The 24,658-nt window shown below is 42.5% G+C and overlaps 1 protein-coding gene across 10 annotated transcripts in view; it reads right to left on the bottom strand.

Annotated features, from left to right (window-relative positions):
• Positions 1 to 24,658, bottom strand: part of LMO7 (LIM domain 7) — a 288,480-nt gene that overhangs the window by 51,226 nt on the left and 212,596 nt on the right. For 7 of the 10 annotated variants that reach the window (XM_029052751.2, XM_029052769.2, XM_029052791.2 and 4 more), the window contains exons 7-13: positions 23,723 to 23,836; positions 21,392 to 21,590; positions 13,697 to 13,949; positions 12,417 to 12,722; positions 9,583 to 10,302; positions 8,475 to 8,504; positions 2,546 to 2,663 (exon numbers count right to left, since the gene is read on the bottom strand). In XM_029052751.2, coding sequence (XP_028908584.1) covers positions 2,546 to 2,663; positions 8,475 to 8,504; positions 9,583 to 10,302; positions 12,417 to 12,722; positions 13,697 to 13,949; positions 21,392 to 21,590; positions 23,723 to 23,836 — 1,740 coding nt within the window. The remainder of the gene's footprint in view (positions 1 to 2,545; positions 2,664 to 8,474; positions 8,505 to 9,582; positions 10,303 to 12,416; positions 12,723 to 13,696; positions 13,950 to 21,391; positions 21,591 to 23,722; positions 23,837 to 24,658) is intronic. The other 3 variants (XM_029052808.2, XM_029052828.2, XM_029052817.2) reach the window with 2 other exon arrangements.

The raw sequence follows: 24,658 nt of genomic DNA, 5'->3' as shown, positions 1-24,658 counted from the left end.
CAGATGAGGTAACTGAGGCACAGAGAAGTTAAGTGACTTGCACACAGTCACACAGTGACAAGTGGCAGAGCTGGGATTCAAACCCATGACCTCTGACTCCCAAGCCTGGGCTCTTTCCACTGAGCCACACTGCTGGAATAGCATAGGCCAGATGACGGAGAAGAATGCTTGCAGTCCGGATGCAAAGAATAATCAGGATGTGAATTTATTTATCTGCCAGGTAGCGATGTTAAATTTGGGTCTGGCTAGTATTCCCGCGTCAAACTTCTTTCGAGCTTTGCTCTGCAAAACTGAATGTGGACATATGATATCCTGCTGGAAGTGAAACTTGCAGGTAATTCAAAAAACACGTCTAGAATTTGGAACTAGAAGTGTATTAGGGTAACTACATAAGCTTCCAAATACACTGTTGCTCCGTCTTAAATGGCTCGGCTTCCCTGGCTCCATCCAAGCCCAGATCCAGACATTTGGCCACCATGAGGCAGGGAAAAATTTGCAACCCCCATCCTGCAAACTGTGTGTACACGAAGCATAGCTTGATGTGATAGAGAAGTCTGTCCAAGCCCCCAAACCTAGAACATTTCTTCTGAGGGATGCCTGCTGCACTGCTCCTGCTCCAGAATAATAATAATGACGATATTTTCTAAGTCCTTTTACTGTGTGCCAAACACTGTACTGAGAGCTAAAGTAGATAATAAGATGAACAGGTTGGACAGGGACTCAAAGTCTATAGGGGCTGAATCTCCATTTTACAGATGATTGAGGGCCAGAGTTGGTAGGTGACTTGCCCAAGGTTACATAGCAGGCAAGCGGCACAGCTTGGATTAGAACCCAGGTCTCCCAACTCCTAGGTCCGAGCACATTTCCACTAGACCTTACTTCTTCCTTGTGTTTCCCTCTCAGATTCCCCTTGCAAACAGGGTATTTTTTGTTTAAATGAAATTTGTTAAGAGCTTACTATGTGCCAGGCACTGTACTAAGTGCTGGGGTAGACCCAAGTTACTCAGGTTACTCTCCCACATGGGGTTCCCAGACTTAATCCCCATTTTCCAGATGAGGCAACTGAGACACAGAGAGCTGAAGTGTCTCGCCCAAGGTCACAGAGTAGACAAGTTGAGGTGCCGGGATTAGAATCCAGTACCTTCTGGCATCCAGGCCCGTGCTCTATCCTCTAGCCCACCCTGTTTCTTCAGCTTCGGATGGTCAGAGCCTCTTTGAATTTTCAACCACCATAGCTCACCTCAGTGAGCCTATTTTGAATGCCTCACTCGCCTATCATCCGAGGCCAGCTTTGGCCCCATCTTCTTCACATGTTCATACATGTCAAGTCTTGCCTACATGTTACCTGAACCTTTCTTCCCCCTCTAAGATTAGCGTGGCTTAATGGACAGAGCACCGGCCTGAGGGTCAGAAGGACATGGGTTCTAACCCCAGCTCAGCCACTTGTCCGCTGCATGGCCTTGGGCAAGTCACTTAACTTCTCTAGGAGTCAGTGACATATCTGCAAAATGGGGATTAAGAGAGTGAGCCCCATGTGGAACAGGGACTGTGTCCAACCCAATTGTATCTACACCAGTGCTTAGAAAATGCTCAAATAATATCATAATTATTGTAATTTAACCAAAGGGTGGTTTATGTTCATATGACCTTTAATCCCAACTTCTCATCATTTTCATTTGTTCCGGTCCACCCACTTCTTTCCAGACACAATCAAGAGAAAAGATATATCAGGACTCCCAACCCACTCCGCCAAAGCCTCAGAGATAAGGACTACCCCTGGACAAGGAGATAATAATAATAATAATAATAATAATGTTGGTATTTGTTAAGCACTTACTATGGGCCAAGCACAGAGCACTCCAAAAACAGGGGGTCCAGATCTTTGCTTCCAGAGAACTGGATGGCGGGATGCAGAGGAAAAGTCCTGATTGGTGTGGACTAATATCGTTCTTATCCCGTGGCTTAGTGGATAGAGCACAGGCCTGGGAATCAGAAGGAACTGGGTTCTAATCCCAGTTTTGCCATTTTTTTCTGTTATTATGGGCAAGTCACTTCTCTGTGCCTCAGTTACCTCATCTGTAAAATGGGGATGAAGGCTCTGAGCCCCTCGTAAATTAAAAAAAAATTGTGGTGTTCGTTAAGTGCTTACTATGTGCAAAGCACTGTTCTAAGCTCTGGGGGATACAGGGTGATCAGGTTGTCCCACTTGTGGCTCACAGTTTTTTTAAATTCCCATTTGACAGATGAGGTAACTGAGGCACAGAGAAGTTAAGTGACTTGCCCAAGGTCACACAGCTGACGTGGCGGAGCCGGGATTAGAACCCGTGACCTCTGACTCCCAAGCCCATGCTCTTTCCACTGAGACACGCTGTTTCTGCCCCAGTACTTGGAATAGTGATTGGCACATAGTAAGCACTTAACAAGTAGCATCATCATCATCATCATCAGAAGAAGAAGAATGGGAATGAAAGCAATAAACATACACATGTATCTGCACACACCTATGTGTATCTGTGACCATATGTTCATCAATAAATGTACTTACATCTTGCCATTGTTGATCTTGTTCTTGTAGCTGGGATTTTAATCTTTGCATCTCCTCATAACGCAAATGGCGCAGGTTCTGCACCTCTTCTACATTGACGTCACTCATAGATTTACTCCTAGGATACAAAACACACTCAGTGAAAAAAAAATTCACATTACTAAGGTCGGATGTTAGAAGGCTGGCGTTCGATGGGAAAGGAGCCGAATGCCTCAATTTGAAACTGGGATGAGAGCCCATGTTTTGTGTATCCTTTGTTCACCCAGGTCCTAGACCCACTCTCTGCCCAGTACCAACTCCTCTAGTTTTCCCTGAGGTGTGGGAGAGGAGAGAGATGGAAGGAGATGGAAATGGCGCAGGCAGTAGCAGCTTTTCATTCCATTGTCCACCCTCACCTGCAACTTGAGTCTCTGGCTTTCCTGGAATTGGGCAGAATTGAACCAAGACTGGATTGTACGCTCCTTGTGGCCAGGGGATATGTCTGTTTATTGTGATATTGCCTTCTCCCAAGAGCTCAGTACAGTGCTCTGCATCCAGTGAGTGCTGAATAAATATGATGGATTGGCATGACACTGGCCTTCAGCCCTCCATTGACCTTCAGACAGCTTGGCTGTTGTTGTGAACAGAACAAGGGGCCATAGTAGCAGCAGCTGAGGGGCCACGATGATATGGGGAAATTCAGTTGCATCAACGGTCCCTTGGTCCAAGTGCAATCAATTGAATATATTTTATTTATTGAGTACTTACTGTGTGCAGAGCACTGTACTAGGCGCTCGGAAGGGTTGGATCAGCTCAGAAACCTACATGCAGGGGCTTCCTTTGGGCCAAAGGAAGGAGAATGGAAATTTACCCCTCTTCCTCTAATTCATTAGCCTAATAATGTGGTTGAAGTGTGAGGTGGAGAAAGGGAGTAGTTACTTTGGGTCCTTCCTTCTCCTCATCCAGATATACCACTGTATTTAAGTGCTGGTTAGATCATATTGGTGCTAAACAAATATCTTCATATCTAGAGAGAGAAAATTGGTATCTTTCCAAAAACAGAGAACTAGAATCTAGTACGAAGAACATGCGTCAAATCTGCTTCTAAAAATAGTTCAGTCCGCTAGAAAGGTTGAAGTATGTAGACCAACTTTCAAATAGTCCTACTCAAGTTGTACTGGGGTTCAGGGCCTGAAAATCCACTAAGTTTTTTTTGTAACCTTTTTTTTTTTTTTTTTAAACCACAGATGAGGTAACTGAGGCTTAGAAAAGTTAAGTGATTTGACCAAGGTCACACACTCTCCCAAGCGCTCTGCACACAGTAAGAGCTCAACAAGTATGACTGAATGAATGAAATGTTGCTTCTACATGGTTTTAAATGAGGCCTCAGTAGGCTCAGGAATGCATATTTTGCTTGCTCATGCCTAAAACACTTCAACCAATCAATAGTGGGAGACTCATTCCGGCACACACCTGACACCAAAGAGTTCAGGCACAGGACCGAAGGAACAGCCCAACCCCAGGATTCAGAAAAGGGTTTGGTTCCAAAATAGTCTCAGAATTCTAGGCAAGATGTGATGAACTTGGAGAAGTAATAATAATAATAGTGGTATTTGTTAAGTGCTTACCATGTCCCAGGCACAGTTCTAAACACTGGGTAGATACAACATAATCATGTTGGACACAGTCCCGGTGACATTTAGGGTTCACAGTCTCAAACCTTATTTTACAGATGAGGCAACTGAGGCACAGAGAAGTGAAATGACCTTGCCCAAGGTCCCAGAGCAGACAAGTGGCAGAGCTGGGATTAGAACCCAGGTCCTTCTGACTCTCAGGCCCCTGCTCTATCCACTAGGCCACGAGACCCACTTCCTCCATGGTACAGAGGAATTCTGGGCAACCAAGGTGGTCCTGAGACACTACTTTTCCTTTGATCACTGGCCCTCAATCCCAACCCTGGAGTCATGAACCTTTAAGAGTACTGGTGCCATCTGGCCTCTTGGTTCTTTGGACAAGAATAAGGGAAGTGTGGTCCAAACCACATCATCAGGAATGTCTGAACCAAATATGCCTCTGCGGTTAGGGGCCAAACAGTCTCATCCCAGGGTCTGCTGGCCTATTTCATTCAGGCGCCTGCATTATCTTCCTATTTTACAAGCGAGTTAGTTGATAGAATAAAGCATCCCCATATATGAGACACTGCTATTAAGATTTCCTGCCTCAAAATGGAGAAACATTACAGCAGTTCAGAATGTTCTTCCTTGAGAGAGAGAAAGCAGTACACAAAGACAGCCCATTTGCAAAAGTTACAATTCCATTTCTCAGAGTGTCCTTTGAATCTCCATCTCCTACGCTTTACTTTCCAGTCTACCCAAAGGTCATATTTTCAGAGAAGTCAATCATTTCTGTCTTTTGTTATAAATGAATGTGAATTATTTCAGAATTGAATTTAAGGAGATTCACAGATGGTGACTAGGGTGGGTGAGACCGACCTATCGGAAGTATTTACTAATCACTTACTGTGTGCAGAGCACTGGAATAAGCTTTGGGAGAGTACAGTACAAATGAGTGAGTAGACAGGCTCTCTGCCAAGAAAGAGTTCTCTGCTTTACAAATGTGTTACCATACCTGTATCATCAGGTTTTTAGCCCAAAATGGAAAAGCTTTGCCAGGTTAAATTTTTGCCACACACAGAGTGTCATTTTTCTGGGTGGGCAAAGCAGGCCAATCAGCCAGTTTCTGAACTTCCTCCTTTCCCCTGGGAGTGAAAGAGTCCCTAGATGGAGAGTACCTGAGGGGGCTCTCCCAGCCTTCCTCCCTCTTCCCAAAGGAATGAGTTTTGGCAACTTGGGCTAGGGGAGTATAAAAAGACCAGAACAACTCCCATGATCTGTTCCTTAAACCACTGTCCTCCACGGACTGATCTGGGGTCAGTGATGGAACCAGGAACCAGGAACCACGGCGTTTTGGGTTCAGATCCAGGAAGGGAAGCAATTTGAAGAAGCAGAACTACTCAAGTGACAGGAAACTCTGTCCCCTTTCACTTTCCCCTATCCCCAACCTCAAGTCTGGGATTTCCCAATGAAGTCACACCTGGAGCCTCTCAACTTTTTATACTATTTTGGCACAAATGTGAAAAGTTATTTACGCATTTCTGGAAAACGTGTATCTAAACTATGGTGCTTTATAAAAATAGACTCCTCCTGACCAATTGTTTTATGGCTCTTTGATGAGATTCAAGGTAAGGACTTTATTATTTACGTTTGCAACTGAAACATCTCATTTCCAAAGTTAATGGCAAGATTATTAATTTACTGCATCTCCTCTAGATTCTGCTTTTGATTATGTAAGTCTTGGTTCAAAGACAATTTTACATATATATTTTGATTATGTAGGCTCTATTTTGCAAAATTGGTTTATACTAATCTAGTATTGATCATATATGTCTTCGTTATGTTATATTCTAAATTCACCTTAAAGTAATCCTTAATATTACTCACATTGGCAGAGTATTAGTCTCATTGACATTTTAGAAAATGATCTCTATAAAGCTTATATTAAATTCCGTTGACAGCATTAATATATACCATATAATTTTCCAAGTTAACAAAAGCATGTTAGACAAATCCATGCAACACAAAACCATGCATGTGTGAAAATTCCCACACACATTGCATCCAAATAGGCAACAAGGCAACCAACTGACATTTGGTAACAGCCAAACAAAAAGCAAGGCACAATTATTAAGTCAGTATATGAAGAGGCATTACAGTAAGGTCTTTACTTGAATGAAATTCTCACTCCAGAGGCAGCAGGAATATCATTACACAGGTGGTTGTTTGCACTAAAAACACGATTATTTCTGAAGGCCATGCATTAGTTAAAAATTTCTAACCCAAGTCTTACAGAAATTGTGTGCTTCATTCTGGGGAAAGAAAAACAAAAACCCTAACAAAGCCATAACCTCAAAAATTTGGAGGTAAGAAAACTTTGTTTCTGCTAAATACCCCCTAGATAATATCTGAACTTTAAGATCTCTGACATTTGTGACTCTCAGTTTGATTCTCAGTCCCACCAAAACCACAGACTTACTGGGTTGAAGCAGAAAAAGTAGGATCATGATCATTCTGACATAAGCAGCGTGGCTCAGTGGAAAGAGCATGGGCTTTGGAGTCAGGGCTCATGAGTTCGAATCCCAGCTCTGCCACTTGTCGGCTGTGTGACTGTGGGCAAGTCACTTAACTTCTCTGTGCCTCAGTTCCCTCATCTGTAAAATGGGGATTAAGACTGTGAGCCCCACGTGGGACAACCTAATTCCCCTGTGTCTACCCCAGCGCTTAGAACAGTGCTCGGCACATAGTAAGCGCTTAACAAATACCAACATTATAAATAGATTTGTATGACCCACTTATGCTTTTTACGTGATAATATTGCTATTACTTTATTAAGGTATGTTAGGCTTTAAAGTTTAAAAAAAACCTTTAAATCTTTTCAATGTGGAATGAAAATTTTAACTTCAAAAAGAACTTTGAAACGAGTAAAATGGCTTCTCCAAATAAAGTGAGATATCCAAATACTGAGATGACTTGCCCAGTGTTCATGTCAAACACTGAATGTGTGCTTTTGTTCATATGGACCAAAGGTCTTTAAACAAGTTTCATTTTAAAAACCCTACACCCATGTTTTGGGTTTTTTACTACCCCACACCTATCTTTCACAGGTATATTTTGAAAACTTGTATTTTTAGTATGATTTAAAGCTCTCAGAACTGCTTCATGGCCATAAGAAACCCAAGAAAGTGGGATCAAAACACTGTTGTTGTTGCTTTAAAGGTAGCTGCTATGCACTTGCTATGTGCCAGGCACTGAACTAAGTGCTGGGGTGGATACAAGCTAATCAGGTTGGACAATGTTCATGTGCCACATGGGGCTCATAGCCTTAATCCTCATTTTAAAGATGAGGTAACTGAGGTACAGAGAAGTTAAGTGCATTCCCCAAGGTCACGCAGCAGATAAGTGGCGGAGCTGAGATTAGATCTCAGGTCCTTCTGATTCCCAGGCCCATGCTCTATCCACTAGGCCATGCTGCTTCTCTGGTTCCCAGAATAAACCCCCTTTTCCTCAGTTCCCCCTCCCTTCCACAACATCCCGACTTGCTCCCTCTGCTCTTGCCCCCCTCCCCATCCCACTGCTCCTATATACGCATATATCTGTAATTCTACTTATTTATATTGATGCCTGTTTACTTGTTTTGATGTCTGTCCCCCCCACTCTAGACCGTAAGCCAGTTGTGGCAAGGATTGTCTCTCTTCATTGCTGTACTGTACTTTTCCAAGTGCTTAGTTCAGTGCTTCAAGTGAAAGGAAACTCTGCCCCCTTTTATTTTCCATAAGTATGAATAAATGAATGAATGGTTCAGAAGGGTGCCGAGACTGTCAAGAGGGGGTCAGGAGAAACATTTCTGAAAGCTACTCAATCGTTTTTTATTTAGCACTTACTGTGGGCAGAGAACTGTACTAAGCACTTGGAAAGTACTAAACACTAAGCACTTAGGACTGCACAATACAAAATTGCTGGTAGAAAGGTCTAAGGCCAAAATTACCCCTCTATTTACTCTCTATTTTGGCCATAATGCAAGTCATCCAATAATAACTGAACTCAGCATCTCTGCCTGTTTCACTCAATCCTAAACCATGAACACACTTTAAAATCTTAATAAAAATGAAGTGTTTCTTTTCAGGTGGCCGGGATTTCATGCAGTTACAGAGCTGGACTCAGAGATAAGGTTACTCGGATCCTTAAACTAGAAATTTTCTCAATACAGAACTTTAAAGCCTCATGCACACTTCCCCCAAGCAACCAGGCCTCGACGGGCATGCATCCATGGTAGTGACACAAAATGCATAACACAAACATGACAGAAAAGGAGCCATCATCACCAAGAAACTTACCCATTTTCATCAGAAATCTTTTGAAAGAGTCTGAGAACCAGAAAAATCAAAGGTTAAAAAAGGATTAATTTCTTTACTCTGGTGTATGTGGGGTTTTTATGTAGCAATGGAGGCTTAAAGGCTTAGGTGGTTGATTTGGATAACTGCCCCAAGGTTTCCATATTTACCCAGAACCTAGTAGAAATCAGGTCTGATCAAAATTGATACAAAACTTCAAATGGTGTACTTAATGAACCAGCAATTCTGCAATTGCTGGAAGACAAAGTTCTTATTTTCTCCATCATCTAAGTCAGGTCAGATCTGATCCAATACAAACCAAATCAATTTGTCCACCCATAATCCAAGCACGTATAATAAGCTAAGTACTACTAAAAATATACAAGTGGCTGCACACATAAAGGCACACTAAATCATATCACATCTAGCCATAATTACATACATATGAAATTCAGTAAACATTTGGAACTTGGACAGCTTAATGAATGCAACATGCTCATTTCAACATTTGTCAAAATTTGCATTTCAATGAGAAAAGCCTTAAATTTAAAAGAGCTACAATATACACAGTACTCAAAACGCCTGGGTCAAAACCAAAAATAAAGGAAAATGCAGTCTGCAATGCCATATTTTAAGAGAAAGAACTCCAACCAAATTGTACCCCTAATTGTAGCCCACAGTTACTCATAAACAAAGAATATAGGCATTGTTTCCGAAATGCGTGGACAGTGGGAGAGAGGAAAGTTTTAAAAAAATTAACTGCAGTTGTTTCTATGCATATTTAAGTCCTAAAGGGAAATGGGATGTTTTGCTTATGAAAACAAGTAAGATTTATATTATTTGAAGCTCAGAGTACCAAGGATTAATGGACCTCCAAAGTAGGTGAATTGTCGCAGAAGTCAGGTAAGAAAGTGGGTGTAAATATGGTATTGCAATGACAATATTTTTTCCTTCTGAGCAACAGTAAGTTTTTCCAAAGCGAAATAAAAGCCAATGCCTGAAATTGCACATGGCATGCAAAATTCAGTAATATGCCGCTGCTATTTCACGAGAAACGGTTCAACAAAACAGTAAGCTACACGCACAATCCTTGCAGAAAAAAAAATCTAACCTCTCAACTAATTGCTTTTTCTTGTGCCTAACTTTGCTGGCCAGCCGAATAGCTTCCCATTTTTTTAAGTCCTCCTCACTACAGAGGCCAGGAGTGAAACGGATGGGTGGAACTGTAGTACCCAGTTTCCAAACCTCGATCTTCCGAGTCAACATATCATCTTTCTTTTGTAAAGAAGAAGGAATGAAGACTCGACAGCGACTAGTTCTTTCTTCAGATGGGCACGTCTTCTCCAGGACACAGAGGAATTTGGCTTGAATTTCTGGTGGGAGAGTCCAAGGTTCTGGAAAAGGCACTGGATTGTATCTGTCCGGAGCTCCAGATAGAGGAACCTCTTTCTTCTGGGTTGTAATTCTGCGAATAATCATATCATCCTTTTCTAAGTCTGGGAGGACAGCTTCACCCTCTCTGTGTTGGAGCACTATATCTCTCTCTATGGAACAATCGTTTTCAGAAAGGGTCCTGAAATCTTCAAAAGCTTGGAGAACAACTGGATTTGCATGGAAGGCCCCAGTCTTCCTGACAAAGAAATCATCATTCTCCAAATCAGGATCCAGTGCTCCGTTCTCTTTGTCGTTGCATTTGCGTCCTGATGTGGAAGAGAGGTTCTTTCTGCAGCTTATGAGCCTTGGGCCTGAAGTGGGGTCAACTCGGGTCTTTGTGTCAGAAGACAAGACATCATCAGAAAATGTCTGCAGGGCCTGAAGTAATAAAAACTGACTGAAGCATATAAAAGAGAAGGAAAGTAGAGCCTCATTAACTTGAAAAGATAGCTAGATCTCAGACAGACTAAGCACTGTTTTGAGCTAAACCCTGGTGGGGCAAGGGTAGAGCTGAAAGGGAGGCAATGGGAGCTGAAGGAATACGACTGCTACATGGGATTCGGAAAGAGGAAAAATTGGCACCACTGCTTGCCATTGGTATTTTCCATTCTTGGGCTTACTGGGAAAGACAGGAAAACAAAAGTATCACCTCTCTATCCTGAAAGGAACCGACAGCAACAGTGGAAACAGGAGCAACAAAAAGCCTGGGACAACGATTCGGGATTTAAAACATGCTACTCAGTCAATTCATTTTATGTACTGAGTGCTTAATGTGTGCAGAGTACTGTACTAAGCACTTGGAAGACTGTAATCTAACAGAGTGGGTGGACACATTCCGTGCCCACAAGGAGTTTACAGTCTAGAGAGGAGGACTCCCTTACTGTCACCCCAAAATTTCTTCTGATGGCTACTGTGACCTAATGGAAAGATCACGGTCCTGGGAGTCAGGAGACTGAGGTCTAGACCACAATCTGCTACTTTCCTGTTCAGTCGATAAATCCCTCGACTGGACAAGCAGTATGGCCGACTGGACAGAGCGTGACTGTGGTCGTCAGAAGGATCTGGGTTCTAATCCCATCTCTGCCATGAGTCTTCTGTGTGACCTTGGGCAAGTCATTTAATCCCTACTTTACAGATGAGGTACCCCGAGTACTGAGAAGTTACAACCCGATTAGCTTGTATCTACCCCAGGGCTTGGTGTAAGTGCCTGGCACATAGTAAGAACTTGAAAAAAAAATACCCAAATTCTCTCTGCCTCAGTGCTTAGTACAGTGCTAGCACATACTGAGTATTTAAAACTATCACTATTATCATTGCCCAAAGAAGCCATTGGTGTATCTCTCTGTGCTGGGAAAGAGTAGCAACAGCAAAGAAAAGAGATTAATGAGAAAAAACTGAGTATTATTCAATAAGGGGATGCAGTGTTCAATGGAGCAGGAGAAAAATTGCAACAAAATCTCTCCTCTGTCCAGAAAATTCCATTCGACTCTTTCCCTATGCTTAGCCATGAGACTCACTCTCCATCTCTTCCTCCTCCCTCATTCTTTCCTATTGCCCTTACCACCCTCCCTCCGGCCCCCATTCAAGCACACACGTTGAAAAGCCACAAATTCAAAATTTAAAAAAATTTTGAACAAAGCACTGATATTGACCACTAAATCCGATTACACTTGCTTTATAAAAGTCAACTTTATTAGCAGTGGGCACTGTAACACAGTGCTCAGAGTTTTCAGGACAGAGTGGATGCTTTATCTGTTTTCTAAAGTAGACAATTCAACTCCACGATCACATGCTCACACCAAAAGCAAACAATCCTTTATGGCTCGCTATTCTTACATTTAAAGAATCCAGTCAGTAGAATCTTATGATCCAGTGAAATAAAAGCAGTACTAGAGGCCTAAGCTTTTACTTCAGCTGTTAGTGCAGCACTAGAAGCAGCTGAATAGCCTGAAGCACTGTAGTTGGGATGGGCCAGTCTCATGCAATCATCAACCTGGGTTGATCGGAAGCATCACTGATTCTTCTCTCTGCACTTTGGAACAACGACTTTGGTCCTCTTTTAGCAGCCAGGTCCAACAAGATCGAACATCTCTGGCCGCCCACGGACCTAAACCCTGTCCTGGACTCCCTACTAGCCATGGTGTGGCTTCGTTCAAAATCTGAATCTTCATCTTCAGAATCTGACATCCTTCTCCTGTCAAGTCATTGAGGGAAGGAAAAGAATAGGAAGGAAGAGAGCTGAAGAGAAACGGAAGCAGTGGTAGGTAGCACAGGCATAAGTCTTTGTAGAATTTTTGAAAATGTGCCTTTCTGAACTTGCCAAATTAAAAATCATACAATACTTACAACCTGTCAGCTAAAAATAAGGGGGACAAGGTTCTGATTTGTCCAGGACAAGATGGAAAGGATAAGCTAATTCCCTTCACAAAAATACACACAGGTTTTTCTGGTATAGACTAGAACAGTTAAAGAAATACACACAGTAGAGCAGAAACATGCAGAAGAACAAACCTGAATCCCTGAAACTCCTTATACCATGGTTTATAAGAGGATGCCTTTTTGAAATGTTTCCAATTCAAGTCTTCTGAGGTCCAACATTTAGGAAGAAACTTATCAAAAGTGTTTCCCGAGTTTGGCCCTATTGGATTTAGCTTGCGCACATAAAGATCATCCTTTATGATATTTGGGATTCCTGTTGGTTTTTTTTTTCCTTTCTCTCCTTCAACCTCCTCTTCCTCAAAGTAGCTGGAGGAATTGAAAGGTTCTTCAGTCGTTGGCCTGTTTTTCACTTTACTGCCCAAATTCTTCCTCTGGTTACTGTTCAAAACATCCAACCAGTTAAGATACTTCATGACCAATTTGACACACGGTACACAAAAGGCATGCTTTCTGACTCAAACAGCTCACGTCACTGTGAATGAAGCAGGTTAGTTTTCATTCTCATCACTGCAGCTCCTAAAACAAAGTTAGGTCGTTATAATGACACTTTATTTCAATGGAAGAATCAATTGCTACACCCCGGAGTGAGCCATGACATATCATTTAGCAGTTCTGTTAAGAACACAAACACTTTTCATAAGGGATGGTGCGGTATTTTATTCAGATTCGAGATTAATTTCTCTGACCTCGTCTGTTCTTCAAGCCCAGGGGCTATTGCATCAGCTGGAGAAAACTTGGGTGTACGAGACTTTGGGATGCTGGTTGCCAAGATAGGGCACTGTCTGGGTCCAGAAGAGCACACAAGGCTCTTACTCCCTCGGAATCTACGGTTGGCTAGATCATCCAAAATTACATCAGGCAGCCTCCTCTCGTTTTCCGAATCTGAACCACTTTCAGAGTCACACAGCAGCATCTGCTGGAGAGCTGGGTTTGGAAAATCGTACTCTGCTCTGCTAATTGGATGGGACGTTAGAGAATTCTTTTCCTTTCCACTGATGTCAGGAACAAATAGAATAGAGTAACATGGCTCAGATCATGACAGATCCTAAGAGTTGTTCAGTAAACTCAAAGAAATATTAGGGCATGCACATTTCAAAGACAAAAAGAAATGATAATCTTATTCAGATCGCCTAATGGGTAAGAAAATCCCATGAGTCAGAAAAATCTGAATTAAACAGGCAGAAGAAAACCACCCTAAGAATTTACAAACAGGAACGTTGACAGTGAAATTTCAAAATTTTAGCTCTGTGCTGGTAACATTCAAGAATACACTGAAAATAACTCCCTGAGTTCTGCTCGATTATTTCATGATCATCTGAAAATGCAACGTTCGCTTAGACACTACAAGGTACCTTGAAAACGTTCCGTCCACTTCAGTGAAGACAGGGCTCGCCCAGCTTCTTCTGTTGTCCTCATTCTTGTCTGGCCGTTTCTTCCTCAAGGGTGCTGGCATATACCCTGTCTGTCGACTTTTGTTGGGCAAAAATCGATTGAATGGTAAAGCAGATTTTGGTTCTACGGCAGCAATCCGGCGATAGGACATGTCGTCTTTATTAGAATCCTGCATTTTGAATGTCAGTTCAGAATCTGTGTCACTCTCACAGCCTAGAAAAAAATTAGAGAGGAAGAGAGAGACATTCAAGATCTTGCTTTTCCTTTACACTCCAGATTTTGGATTTAACTGAAACCCACACAGCTTGCCTGCTTTGTCTTTCTCTTGGAGACTCAGAGCTGCTGAGTTGAACAGCAGAGATTATTTTTAGAAATTTGTCATGAAGTTGTGATAAGATCCATTAGGTGGAACTTGCTTTGCATCCTGGTCCTACATGCACAACATTCTTTCAGGGTACCATATCCTATACCCCAAACAAAGGGCTAAGCTGGCGCCAAAACGTTCCATTCCTATTTCTTTCCAAATAGGTGATTTTTCATGAAACCTAGTCTGCAAAGCAAATGTGAACTGAATCTATCTAATCAAGCCAAATGTATTTGATTTTAAATGATGCCCCAAGAATGTTCCCAGAGCAAATAAAGAACACCACAGTATAACAATCTTATCTCTACGTGTGTGTGTGTGTGTGTGTGTGTGTGTGTGTGTGTGTGTGTGTTTTTCCAAAAGCAATTTGGAGAGTTGAAACTACGGAGGCACATTTTATGCTCCAGAGGAAACAATGAAAATTATTTGCTCTTGGAATCCTAACTGTTCATCAATCTTTTGAACAAATTATTTTATTAACTAGCAGTTCCTACTCTTAAGCATGTATAGGAAAAGAAATGCAGTTGCGCTCTGTGAAGAGAAAGAAAAGTATGGGGAAAGAGGAAGATAAACACAGAGCCAGAGAGAGGGGAGGGGGTTAGAAGGGGGAACAAGAGCATAAAGGAGAAAAGATAACAATTAATCACCTGAGCATATTTGCTCTGGCTACCACTTCTGTTACAGCTGGGTCATTCTGCTGCTCATTCTCACCCCAACTTCCTTTCTCTCTCCTCCTATTCCCACCCACATCTGCCTACCAGCTACAGAAGCAATTCCAGCTGCAACAATGTTCAGTGATTTCAGGCAAATGTTGCGTGTGTGGAATCAGTTATTATTATTCACGATATTAATAACGTTAATTGTTAAGCACTGGGGTAGAAGCAATTTAATCGGGTTGAACACAGTCCCTGCCCCAAATGGGGCTCACACTCAATCCCCATTTTACAAATGAGGTAACGGAGGCACAGAATAGTTGAGTGAATTGCCCAAGGTCTCACAGCATAGAAGTGGTAGATCCGGGATTAGAACCCAAGTCCTTCTGAATCCATCCACTAGTCCATGTTGTGGGTTCAGTTTCTGCAGAGCACTGTACTAAGTGCTTGGGAGATTACAATATAACAGAGTTGGTAGACGCGTTCCCTGCCCACAAGGAGTTTACAGTCTAAAGAGGAGACAGACATTAACATAAGTGAATAAATTATAGATATGTATGAAAGTATTGTGGGGCTGAGGGAGTGGTGAATAAACGTTGCAAATCCGAGTGTGAGGGCAATACACAAGGGAATGGAAGAAGAGGAAACAAGGGCTTAGTCAGAGAAGGGCTCTTGAAGGAGATGTGCTTCTAATGAGGCTTTGGAAAAATGGAGCTGCCGCAAGAGTTCTTGCGGTGAATCCTTGAATTGATAAGGCCTCCGCTTGAACCTGGGGAAGTGAACAACATGGCCTAGGGGAAAGCGCACGGGCTTGGAAGTCAGAGGACCTGGGTTCTAATCCCAGCTATGCCACTTAACCATTGTGAGACCTTGGATAAGTCACAATTCTCTGAGTCTCAGGTCACCGATCTGGAAAAGGGGGATTCGATTCCTCTTCTCCCACCTAGACTGTGAACCCCATGTGATGCAGGAACTCTGTCTGTCTTGATTATCTATTCCAGTGCATTCTGCAGAGCTTAGCACATAGTCAGTGGCTGGAACATGAGTGGTTAACAAATACCGCAATTATTCTAAGTAGTAGTTGTAATGGAAACTCCCAGTTTTCTGCTTCTTTGCGGTTGAAGGCACTGGGCTCACATCACGCAGCTGAAGTGTGAGAAGGTGACAGATCAGGTCTCAAGGCATGGGACAACTATCCTCACTACTCCCAGGGAAGAGGTACCATGAGACCGGGAATTGGGTTTCCGTAGATTCGTCTCCCATTCACGCTGCTTATATTCCCCCATTTTTTCCTACTTGCATTCATTATGAATTTACCATAATAAGCTGGCTCATGATTTTAGTAAAGTAACTACTCCAACCATCAGAAAGTTCTAGTGTCGGGCACTGATGTACCACGATGTAAGTACAATCTAATAATAATTATAATAGTGTTCTTAAGCACTCTATTTATTGCCATTGTTCTCGTCTGTCTGTCTCCTCCGATTAGACTGTAAGCCCGTCAAAGGGCAAGGACTGTCTCTATCCGTTACCGATTTGTACATTCCAAGCGCTTAGTACAGTGCTCTGCACATAGTAAGCGCTCAATAAATACTACTGAATGAATGAATGAATAATCACTGGGGCTCACAGGGGAACAGGTAATAACTCCTCATTTTGCATATGAGGGAACCGAGGCACCGAGAAGTTAAGTGACCTGCCCAAGGTCACATAGGAGACAAGTGGCAGAACTGGGGTTAGAACCCAGGTCCTCTGACTCCCAGGCCTGTTGATCTTTCCACTAGGCCAGTTGCTTCACAACTGATCTCCTCTGAACAACAACTCAAACAGACTGGAATCCGTTTGAGTCCTTTCCAAGGTAGTTGGGGAGAGCTTCAAAAAGCCAAGCTGCATATTGGTCCTCTGGACCATTCTACATAAATTCACCCTGAGGAGTCTTAACAAGGTTGCCATGGTTCTGCTAATCTGCTTAGCAAACTCCTTTTTCTTCCCACAGGATCCTTAAGTATCAATACTTCAAGTCACTTACCGAAACTTGAGAATGGCCAGGGTTCAGTTCCTCAGTGAACTTCGTCTCTCTATCCACATCCTCACATTGCAATCTTTCCTCCAACTTAACCCCTAATTTTGCAGTGCTTTTAGTTCTCTGAACACCACAGAAAGTCAATTAATCAGTAGTATTTATTAAGCCCCTACTGTTGGCAGAGCAAGAGACTTGGCCCTTGTCTCCTCCGCCCCACCAGGACAATCTAAGGGGAAAGTGACAATAGAGGAAGAGGAACAAACAAGGCTCCAACTACTGAGGAGGCCTGGAAAAATTAAAAGATGAATAAGTGCAAATAAATTTAAGTCAAGAATAGTACTAAAGGTAGGAGGATAAATGAATGCTAACTTAACATAAATAATATATAATACATTATATTATTCATTATTATATAATATATATAGTTATATAATGTACCTCTGGCCTGGAACGCCCTCCCTCCTCAAATCCCACAGACAATGATTCTTCCCATCTTCAACACCTTCCTGAAGGCCTATCTCCTCCAAGAGGCCTTTCCAAACCAGGGCCCACTTTTCTCATTTCCCACTCCCTTCCACGTCACCTTGACTAGCTCCCTTTGCTCGTCCCCCACTTCCTGCCTCACATCACTTATGTATATAGCTGTCATTTTATTAATTTATATTGATGCCTGTTTACTTGCACTGATGTCTGTCTCCCCCTCACCCACAGGCTGTGAGCTCACTGTGGGCTGGGATTCTCTCTCTTTACTGCCGAACTGGACTTTCTAAGCGCTTAGTTCAGTGATCTGCACACAGTAAGCACTCAATCAAGACAATCGAATGAAGTCCAACAGGCAGCTGTTAGCAATCAATCGTATTTACTGAGCGCTTACTGTGTACAAGAACTTGGGAGAGTACACTCTAATAGAGTTGGTAGACACATTCTCTGTCCACATGGAGTTCACAGTCTATAGGGGGAGACAGACATTAATGTCAATAAATCAATACGTTAAGGATAGGTACATAGGTGCTGTGGTGCTGAGGGTGGGGAGAATAAAGGGTGGAAATCCAAGGGCAAGGGTGACAGCAGGGAGTAGGAAAAGAGAAAATGAAGGTTTAGTCGAGAGAGGCCTCTTTGAGGAGATGTGCTTTTAATAGGGTTTTGAAGGTGGGGAGAGAGACTCCATGAGATATGAAGGGGGAAAGAGTTCCAGACCAGAAGCTGGACATGGATGAGGAGATGGCGGTGAGCGCTGTTGGATGGCTGGAACCTGGGTGGTGGAAATTAATTGACGAATGTCTCCCAGGGGATGTGGGGATAACTTCGGTCTGGTGATATGAATGGGGAGGGAGTTCCTAGCAGATAAAGCGTGAGCAAGAGGTTGGAAGTAGGAAAGTTGATAATAAGGTACAATTACAAGGTTAGCCTGGGGGAAAGGAAGAATGCAATAGCAGGTTAATGTAGGGCTCGGCAGAGTAAGCTTTATTCAGTAAATGCTATGTGAGAGGTAGAGTGGCAGGCTTGGGAGTCAGAGGATCTGAGTTCTAAACCCAGCTCCACCACTTACCTGCTGTGTGTGCTTAGGTGAGACACCTCCCTTCTCTATGCCGCAGGTCACCTCATCTGCCAAATGGGGATTCAGTTCCTGTTTTCCCTCCTACTGTGAGCCCCGTGCAGAACCTATCTTGTATCTACACCAGTGTTTAATACAGTACCTGGCACACAGTAAGGGCTTGATAAATAATGTGGTCATTAGTATCATTGGTTGATTAAAAGTTAGAAGGTCGTGGTCAGAAAATGATACTGCAGAGTTGGTGAGATTAGAAGTGGTCCACTGACTTGTTATAACGGGATACCTTGTGTGTTCAAAGGACTTTCATGGATGAGGTAGAGAAGCACCTTGGCCTAATGGAAAGAGCATGGGTTATAATCCTGACTCTGTCACTTGTCTGCTGTGGGGTCTTGGGCAGGTCACTTCACTTTTCTATGCCTCAGTTTCCTCAACTGTAAAAGGATTAAATCCTCCTCCCTCCTACTTAGACTGTGAGCCCTATATGGTACAGGGACTGTGTTTCTGATCCTTTTGCATCTACTCCAGCTCTTAGCACAGTGCTTGATACATAATTAGTGCTTAACAAGTACCATAATTGCAATCATTATGAGGTGGCAGAGAAATGAGAGGAAAGAGGTGGCATGGGGATTGTAGGGGTTAGCCAGGTGGTTGGTCAAGTCCCCAGGTGCCAGTGTGAAAAAAACGAGAGGACAAAAAGGAAGACGTCAAAGTTCCTCCTGGGAGTGGTCCTTAGACAGTCAGAGGCATTTATTAAGCGTTTCCTGTGTGCAGAGCACTGTATGAAGCTCTCAGGAGAGAAAAATGTAATAGATGTTAGATATGATCGTTGACCTCAAGGTGTTTACAATCTAGGCAGATGCTCTGACTCTTGATGAATTTGAATTGTTGAATAACCAACCCTTCCTCTTCCACCAAACACACCCGATAAAGTTTTTACTGAATAGCCTTCATAAAAGAAACATAACAGAACTCAGGAATTGCAATTTATAACCCTGCCTGAAACTCAATTATAAAATCACTTTGAAATAAATCCTTTTTTTTCAGTTTTGGTTTTGACTAAAACCTTTTAACTTCCATCCAGAATTAAAAACCAAAACAAAAACCAGCTTACAGCAAAGACTGATAAGACATGCTCCTTCAGCCACAAAGGAATGAGGATTCTGTCATCTGATTATGTAGTTATTTATAAATAGTGGTCCTCAAAATAATGTCAGGAGCTTCTTCACCACCTAAACCTCTTTTTCTCTTCTCAGTGGAAGAAGCCTGGGAAAGTTTCATTTTGACGATGTGGATTAAGCAATCCAAAAACCTGAGTCTCAGGGAAGCAGAGATTTGGACTGAATATTGTTTGCAAATTTCATTTGAATTTGTCATTGTTTATTCTTTCCACCCATCCTATTTCCTTTTGCATTGTCCTCTATTTTTCACCTTCTGTTTCCTCCCAATACTTTTTAAAAAATTCATTGTTTCGGGTTCTTTTTATAGACTTTGTGTCAGTGATTCACTTTTCCCTCCCAAATTAGTCAAATGCTCATCTGATTAGTGCATCCTCTAGAGCTTTCATCATTATTATTATTACTGTGGCATTCGCTAAGTGCTTAGTTTCGTGAAACACTGTTCTAAGTGCTGGGGTTGTTCATCCCAAGCGCTTAGTACAGTGCTCTGCACATAGTAAGCGCTCAATAAATACTATTGAATGAATGAATGAATGGGGTAGACATAATAATAATGATGATGTTGGTATTTGTTCAGCGCTTACTATGTGCAGAGCACTGGTCTAAGTGCTGGGGTAGATACAGGGTAATCAGGTTGTCCCATGTGAGGCTCACAGTCTTAATCCCCATTTTACAGATGAGGGAACTGAGGCACAGAGAAGTTAAGTGACTTGCCCACAGTCATACACCTGACAAGTGGCAGGGTGGGATTCGAACCCGTGACCTCTGACTCCCAAGCCCGGGCTCTTTCCACTGAGCCACGCTACAAGTTAATCAGGTTGGCCACAGTCTCTGTCCCACTTGTAGCTCATATTCTTTGTAGGAGAGAATACAGGTATTGAATCCCCATTTTACAGTTGAGGAAACTGAAGTCCAGAGAAGTTACATGACTTACCCAAGATCACAGAGCAAACAACTGGAAGAGTCGGGATGAGAACTCAGGTCCTCTCATTCCCTTGCCCATACTCTTTCTACCAGCCAAGCTGCTTCTCTTATCTCATAATAAAAGCAATGAAACTGGGTGGGCTATAAAAATGCATTATGAACTAAGAAAGTGAATAAACAAGCCACCACAACCATTCTGAAATTTACATCAGTACATATATGGTAGATTAGCTTTTTAAAACCCAGGAAGGTATAATTATGTGTAAATAGTAATTTCTGATTTTTGGATTTGAAATAGCAAATATTCAGGAAATCATAGGAAATTCTCATAAGGGCACCAATGTTCAGGAATGTTCCTAATTTCCTAAACTGACTAATCACCTTATTCTCTTTCTGTGTGTGGAAGGGGTAGGAAAAGGAGAATTTCTCAGCAAGGAACATAATTTTCTTTGAAAAAAAAAATATGGTACTTGTTAAGTGCTTACTACACATCAAACACTGTTCTTAGCACTGGGGTAGATGGAAGTTAATTAGGTTGGACACAGTTCCTGTCTCACATGGGGCTCACAGTTTCAATCCCCATTTTCCAGATGAGGAAAATGAAGCCCAGAGAAGTGAAGTGCCGGAGTCGGGATTAGAACCCATAACTTTCTGACTTCCAGACGTGGCCCTATCCAAAATGCCATGTTGCTTCTCAGTGCTTGGGAGAGTACGATCCAATAGAGCTGGTAGACATGGATCCCTGCCCTCAATGGATTTACAATCCAGTGAAGAGTTTACCAGCTAGAGAATGCTATTCACGATGATGATAACGATAACTTTTTTTTGCTGATTATATCCTCAGTTGTCCATTATTTAGGAACAACGATGGCATTTTTCTCTCTCCCTTCCCATATAACCCTTCCTTCCAACCTCTTCCTCCACTCTATGCTCAAGTTTGAAGTAGCAAGTTAGAAATTACCTTCACTGCTTCCTTTCAGAGTTATATCTGATGAATAGCTTGTAAATGATCTTGATCCAAAGGAGTCCAGACTATCAAAGGAATCTTCTCGTCTATGGTTGATGGAAGAGGTAAGAAGCTCTCCACGTTCAGTGTACCATATGTCACCGTATCCACTGTCCCTGCCACTTCTTTTCAAACTGCTGGGGTCTTCAAGGGCCTAAAGGTTTGAGTTGTTTTTTAAAAAAAGAATCAAGATCTTGGTTATCATCATGTAATCAATCGGTGGTATTTATTGAGCACTGTATTAAGTGGTTGGGAGAGTACAGCATAAAATAATGATTATGGTACAATAATCTGCAGAATCTGCAGGTGCAGAATAGAAGAGTACAATAATAATAATGATTATGGTATTTGTTAAGTGCTTACTTTATGTCAAGCACCGTTCTAAGCACTGGGGTAGATACAAGGTAATAATGTTGGTATTTGTTAAGTGCTTACTTTATGTCAAGCACTGTTCTAAGCATTGGGGTAGATACAAGGTAATAATGTTGGTATTTGTTAAGTGCTTACTATGTGCAGAGCACTGTTCTAAACACTGGGGGAGATACAGGGTAATCAGGTTGTCCCACGTGAGGCTCACAGTCTTCTTCCCCATTTTATAGATGAGGGAACTGAGGCACAGATAAGTGAAGTGACTTGTCCACAGTCACATAGCTGACATAGCGTGGCGGGGCTGGCATTCGAACCCATGACCTCTAACTCCCAAACCCATGCTCTTTCCACTGAGCCACGCTGCTTCTCCAAGGTAATCAGGTTGTCCCACGTGAGGCTCACAGTCTTAATCCCCATTTTACAGATGAGGTCTGAGGCACAGAGAAGTGAAGTGGCTTGCTCAAGGGCACACAGCAGAGAAGTGGCAGAGCCAGGATTAGAACCCTCATCCTCTGACTCCCAAGCCTGGGCTCTTTCCACTAAGCCACGCTGTGCAATACAAGAGTTGGTAAACATGCTCTCTGTCTAAAGTCTAGAAGGGGAGAGAGACATTCAAATTAAATTACAGATATTTACATAAATTCTATGGCAATGAGGGTGGGGTGAGGAGGAGAAGCTTAAAGGATACAGATCCAAGTGCATAGAGGATGCAGACAGGGACATGAGTTTTTTTTTATCTAGGCCGCTCAGAAGAGATAAGGCTTTGAAGTTGGGAAGAGTGGTGATCTTCTGGACCTTTCCATGAATTTACTCAGCCACGGCTACTTTTTAGCCTGCTTAGTCTAAAATCCACCCTAAGTAATGTGTCATCTCTTTTGGACACCAGAATAACTGTGCTCCAAATGAAGGGTCTCAAACCCTGCCCCCGCTTCACCTCCCCTCAGCTAAGCCCCCTTTTCCTCCCCTTTCCCTCTGCTCCTCCCCCTCTCCCTTCCCCTCTCCTCAGCACTGTGCTCATCCACTCATTTGTATATATTTTTATTACCCTATTTATTTTGTTAATGAGATGTACATCCCCTTGATTCTATTTACTGCTATAGTTTTATCTGTTGCCGAATTGTACATTCCAAGCGCTTAGTACAGTGCTCTGCACATAGCGCTCAATAAATACTATTGAATGATTGAAACCCCAATTTGAAGGGAAATGACTAAAAAATCCCCATTTCCCAGTCAGCACTTGCTAGTTAACAGATGATTAACAGTACTAAAGGAGGAGGAAATATTCAGGACAGCTCAGAGAGAAGGTGAACAGGTCGCATTCAGAGCATAAATTTAAAAATGATAATCCAAATAAGCATCATTTTTTAAAAACGCTTTTATAAGCAAAATGGAAGAAGTAAAGAGTTTAATGCTATTATAAGCAAAATGGAAGAAATAAAGGGTTTAACAAAACAGAGTTTCTAAAAACAAAAAAAAAAGAGACCCAGTCCAATGGTCTATCAATATCTGTATTCTGTCTTCATCATTGGCACCAAATTGGGAAAACAGCACTTACTATGTGACAGGGACTCTTCTAAACATTAGGGAGGATACAAGCAAATCAGGTTGGACACAGTCCCTGTCCCACATGGGGCTCAAAGTCTCATTCCCCATTTTACATATGAGGTAACTGAGGCACAGAGAAGTAAGATGACTTGCCCAAGGTCAGATAGCAGACAAATGGCAGAGCCAGGATTAGAACCCATGACCTTCTAGCTCCCAGGCCCGTGGCTCTATCCACTAGACCATGCTGCTTCTCTGTAGATACACCAACCCTGGATAAAAAAAGCAACTTACTCTCGGGGAAATGCTGTTAGATCCATCGGCTTTTGCATTTATTATGAAACTGAAAAATCACCATAAAGCAAAATTCTTTACCTTAGTCAGAGCTTGTCCCAGTAAGTGTTCAAAAGCTTTCAAGTTAAGGTAGGGACCATTATAATGCGGGCTGTTTTGTGCTTTCCTGCCCAACCAGTATAAAGTAATCAAAACCTAAAAATAGAAAACAAAGGAAAAGAGAGCATTAGTCTATGATTAAAGCCGCACACCAACTTTAAAACAGTTTGACATCGGGTTTCCCTACTGTACAGTCTATATTGAGATTGGAAAGCATGGGACTAATGCAACTCCCCAGTCTTCCTCCAGCGTTTTTGCTCTAGTATTTGCCCTTCCTCTGCTCTCCGCTTTTGTTCTTCTCTCCCATGTACTTTTCCTCAACAGTCCTTGACTTTTGCCTGGCCTTCAACACTGCGGACCACTCCCTTCTCTTTGAAATGCTTCTCGGACCTTAGTTTCACCGATACAATAGCCACCCGTTCTCCTCCTACTCCTTAGTTACCACTCCTTTTCAATCTCACTCCCTGGCACTATTTCCAACTCTTCTCCTCTTCCTGACCTACACACACTTTTTTTTTTCCTCAGGGCACTTGTTAAGCACCTACTATGTGCCAGTCACTAAATCCTAGGGTAGATAGAAGAGAATCAGGAAACAGTCCCTGTCCCACTTGGGGTTCACATTATTAATCCCCATTTTACAGATGAGGCAAATGAGGCACAGAGAAGTTAAGTGACTTGCCCAAGTCACACAGCAGACAAGTGGTGAAGCTGGGATTAGAACCCAGGTCCCCTGACCCCCAGATCTATGTTCTTTCCACTAGGCCACTTTTCTCAAGTTGTTGTTTTCTTAAGAAGTTGTTTCTTAAACTTCTCTTAACTATGAGGGTCCCACAAGGTTCAGGAAGCTGTGTGGCCTAGTGCAAAGAGCACAGGCCTGGGAGTCAGAGGACCTGGGTTCTACTCCCGTCTCTGCCAAGT

This window comes from Ornithorhynchus anatinus, chromosome 2 (genome assembly GCF_004115215.2).
Source record: "Ornithorhynchus anatinus isolate Pmale09 chromosome 2, mOrnAna1.pri.v4, whole genome shotgun sequence".
NCBI classification, from domain to species: Eukaryota; Metazoa; Chordata; class Mammalia; order Monotremata; family Ornithorhynchidae; genus Ornithorhynchus; species Ornithorhynchus anatinus.
This window is presented reverse-complemented; position numbering and strand designations above follow the sequence as displayed.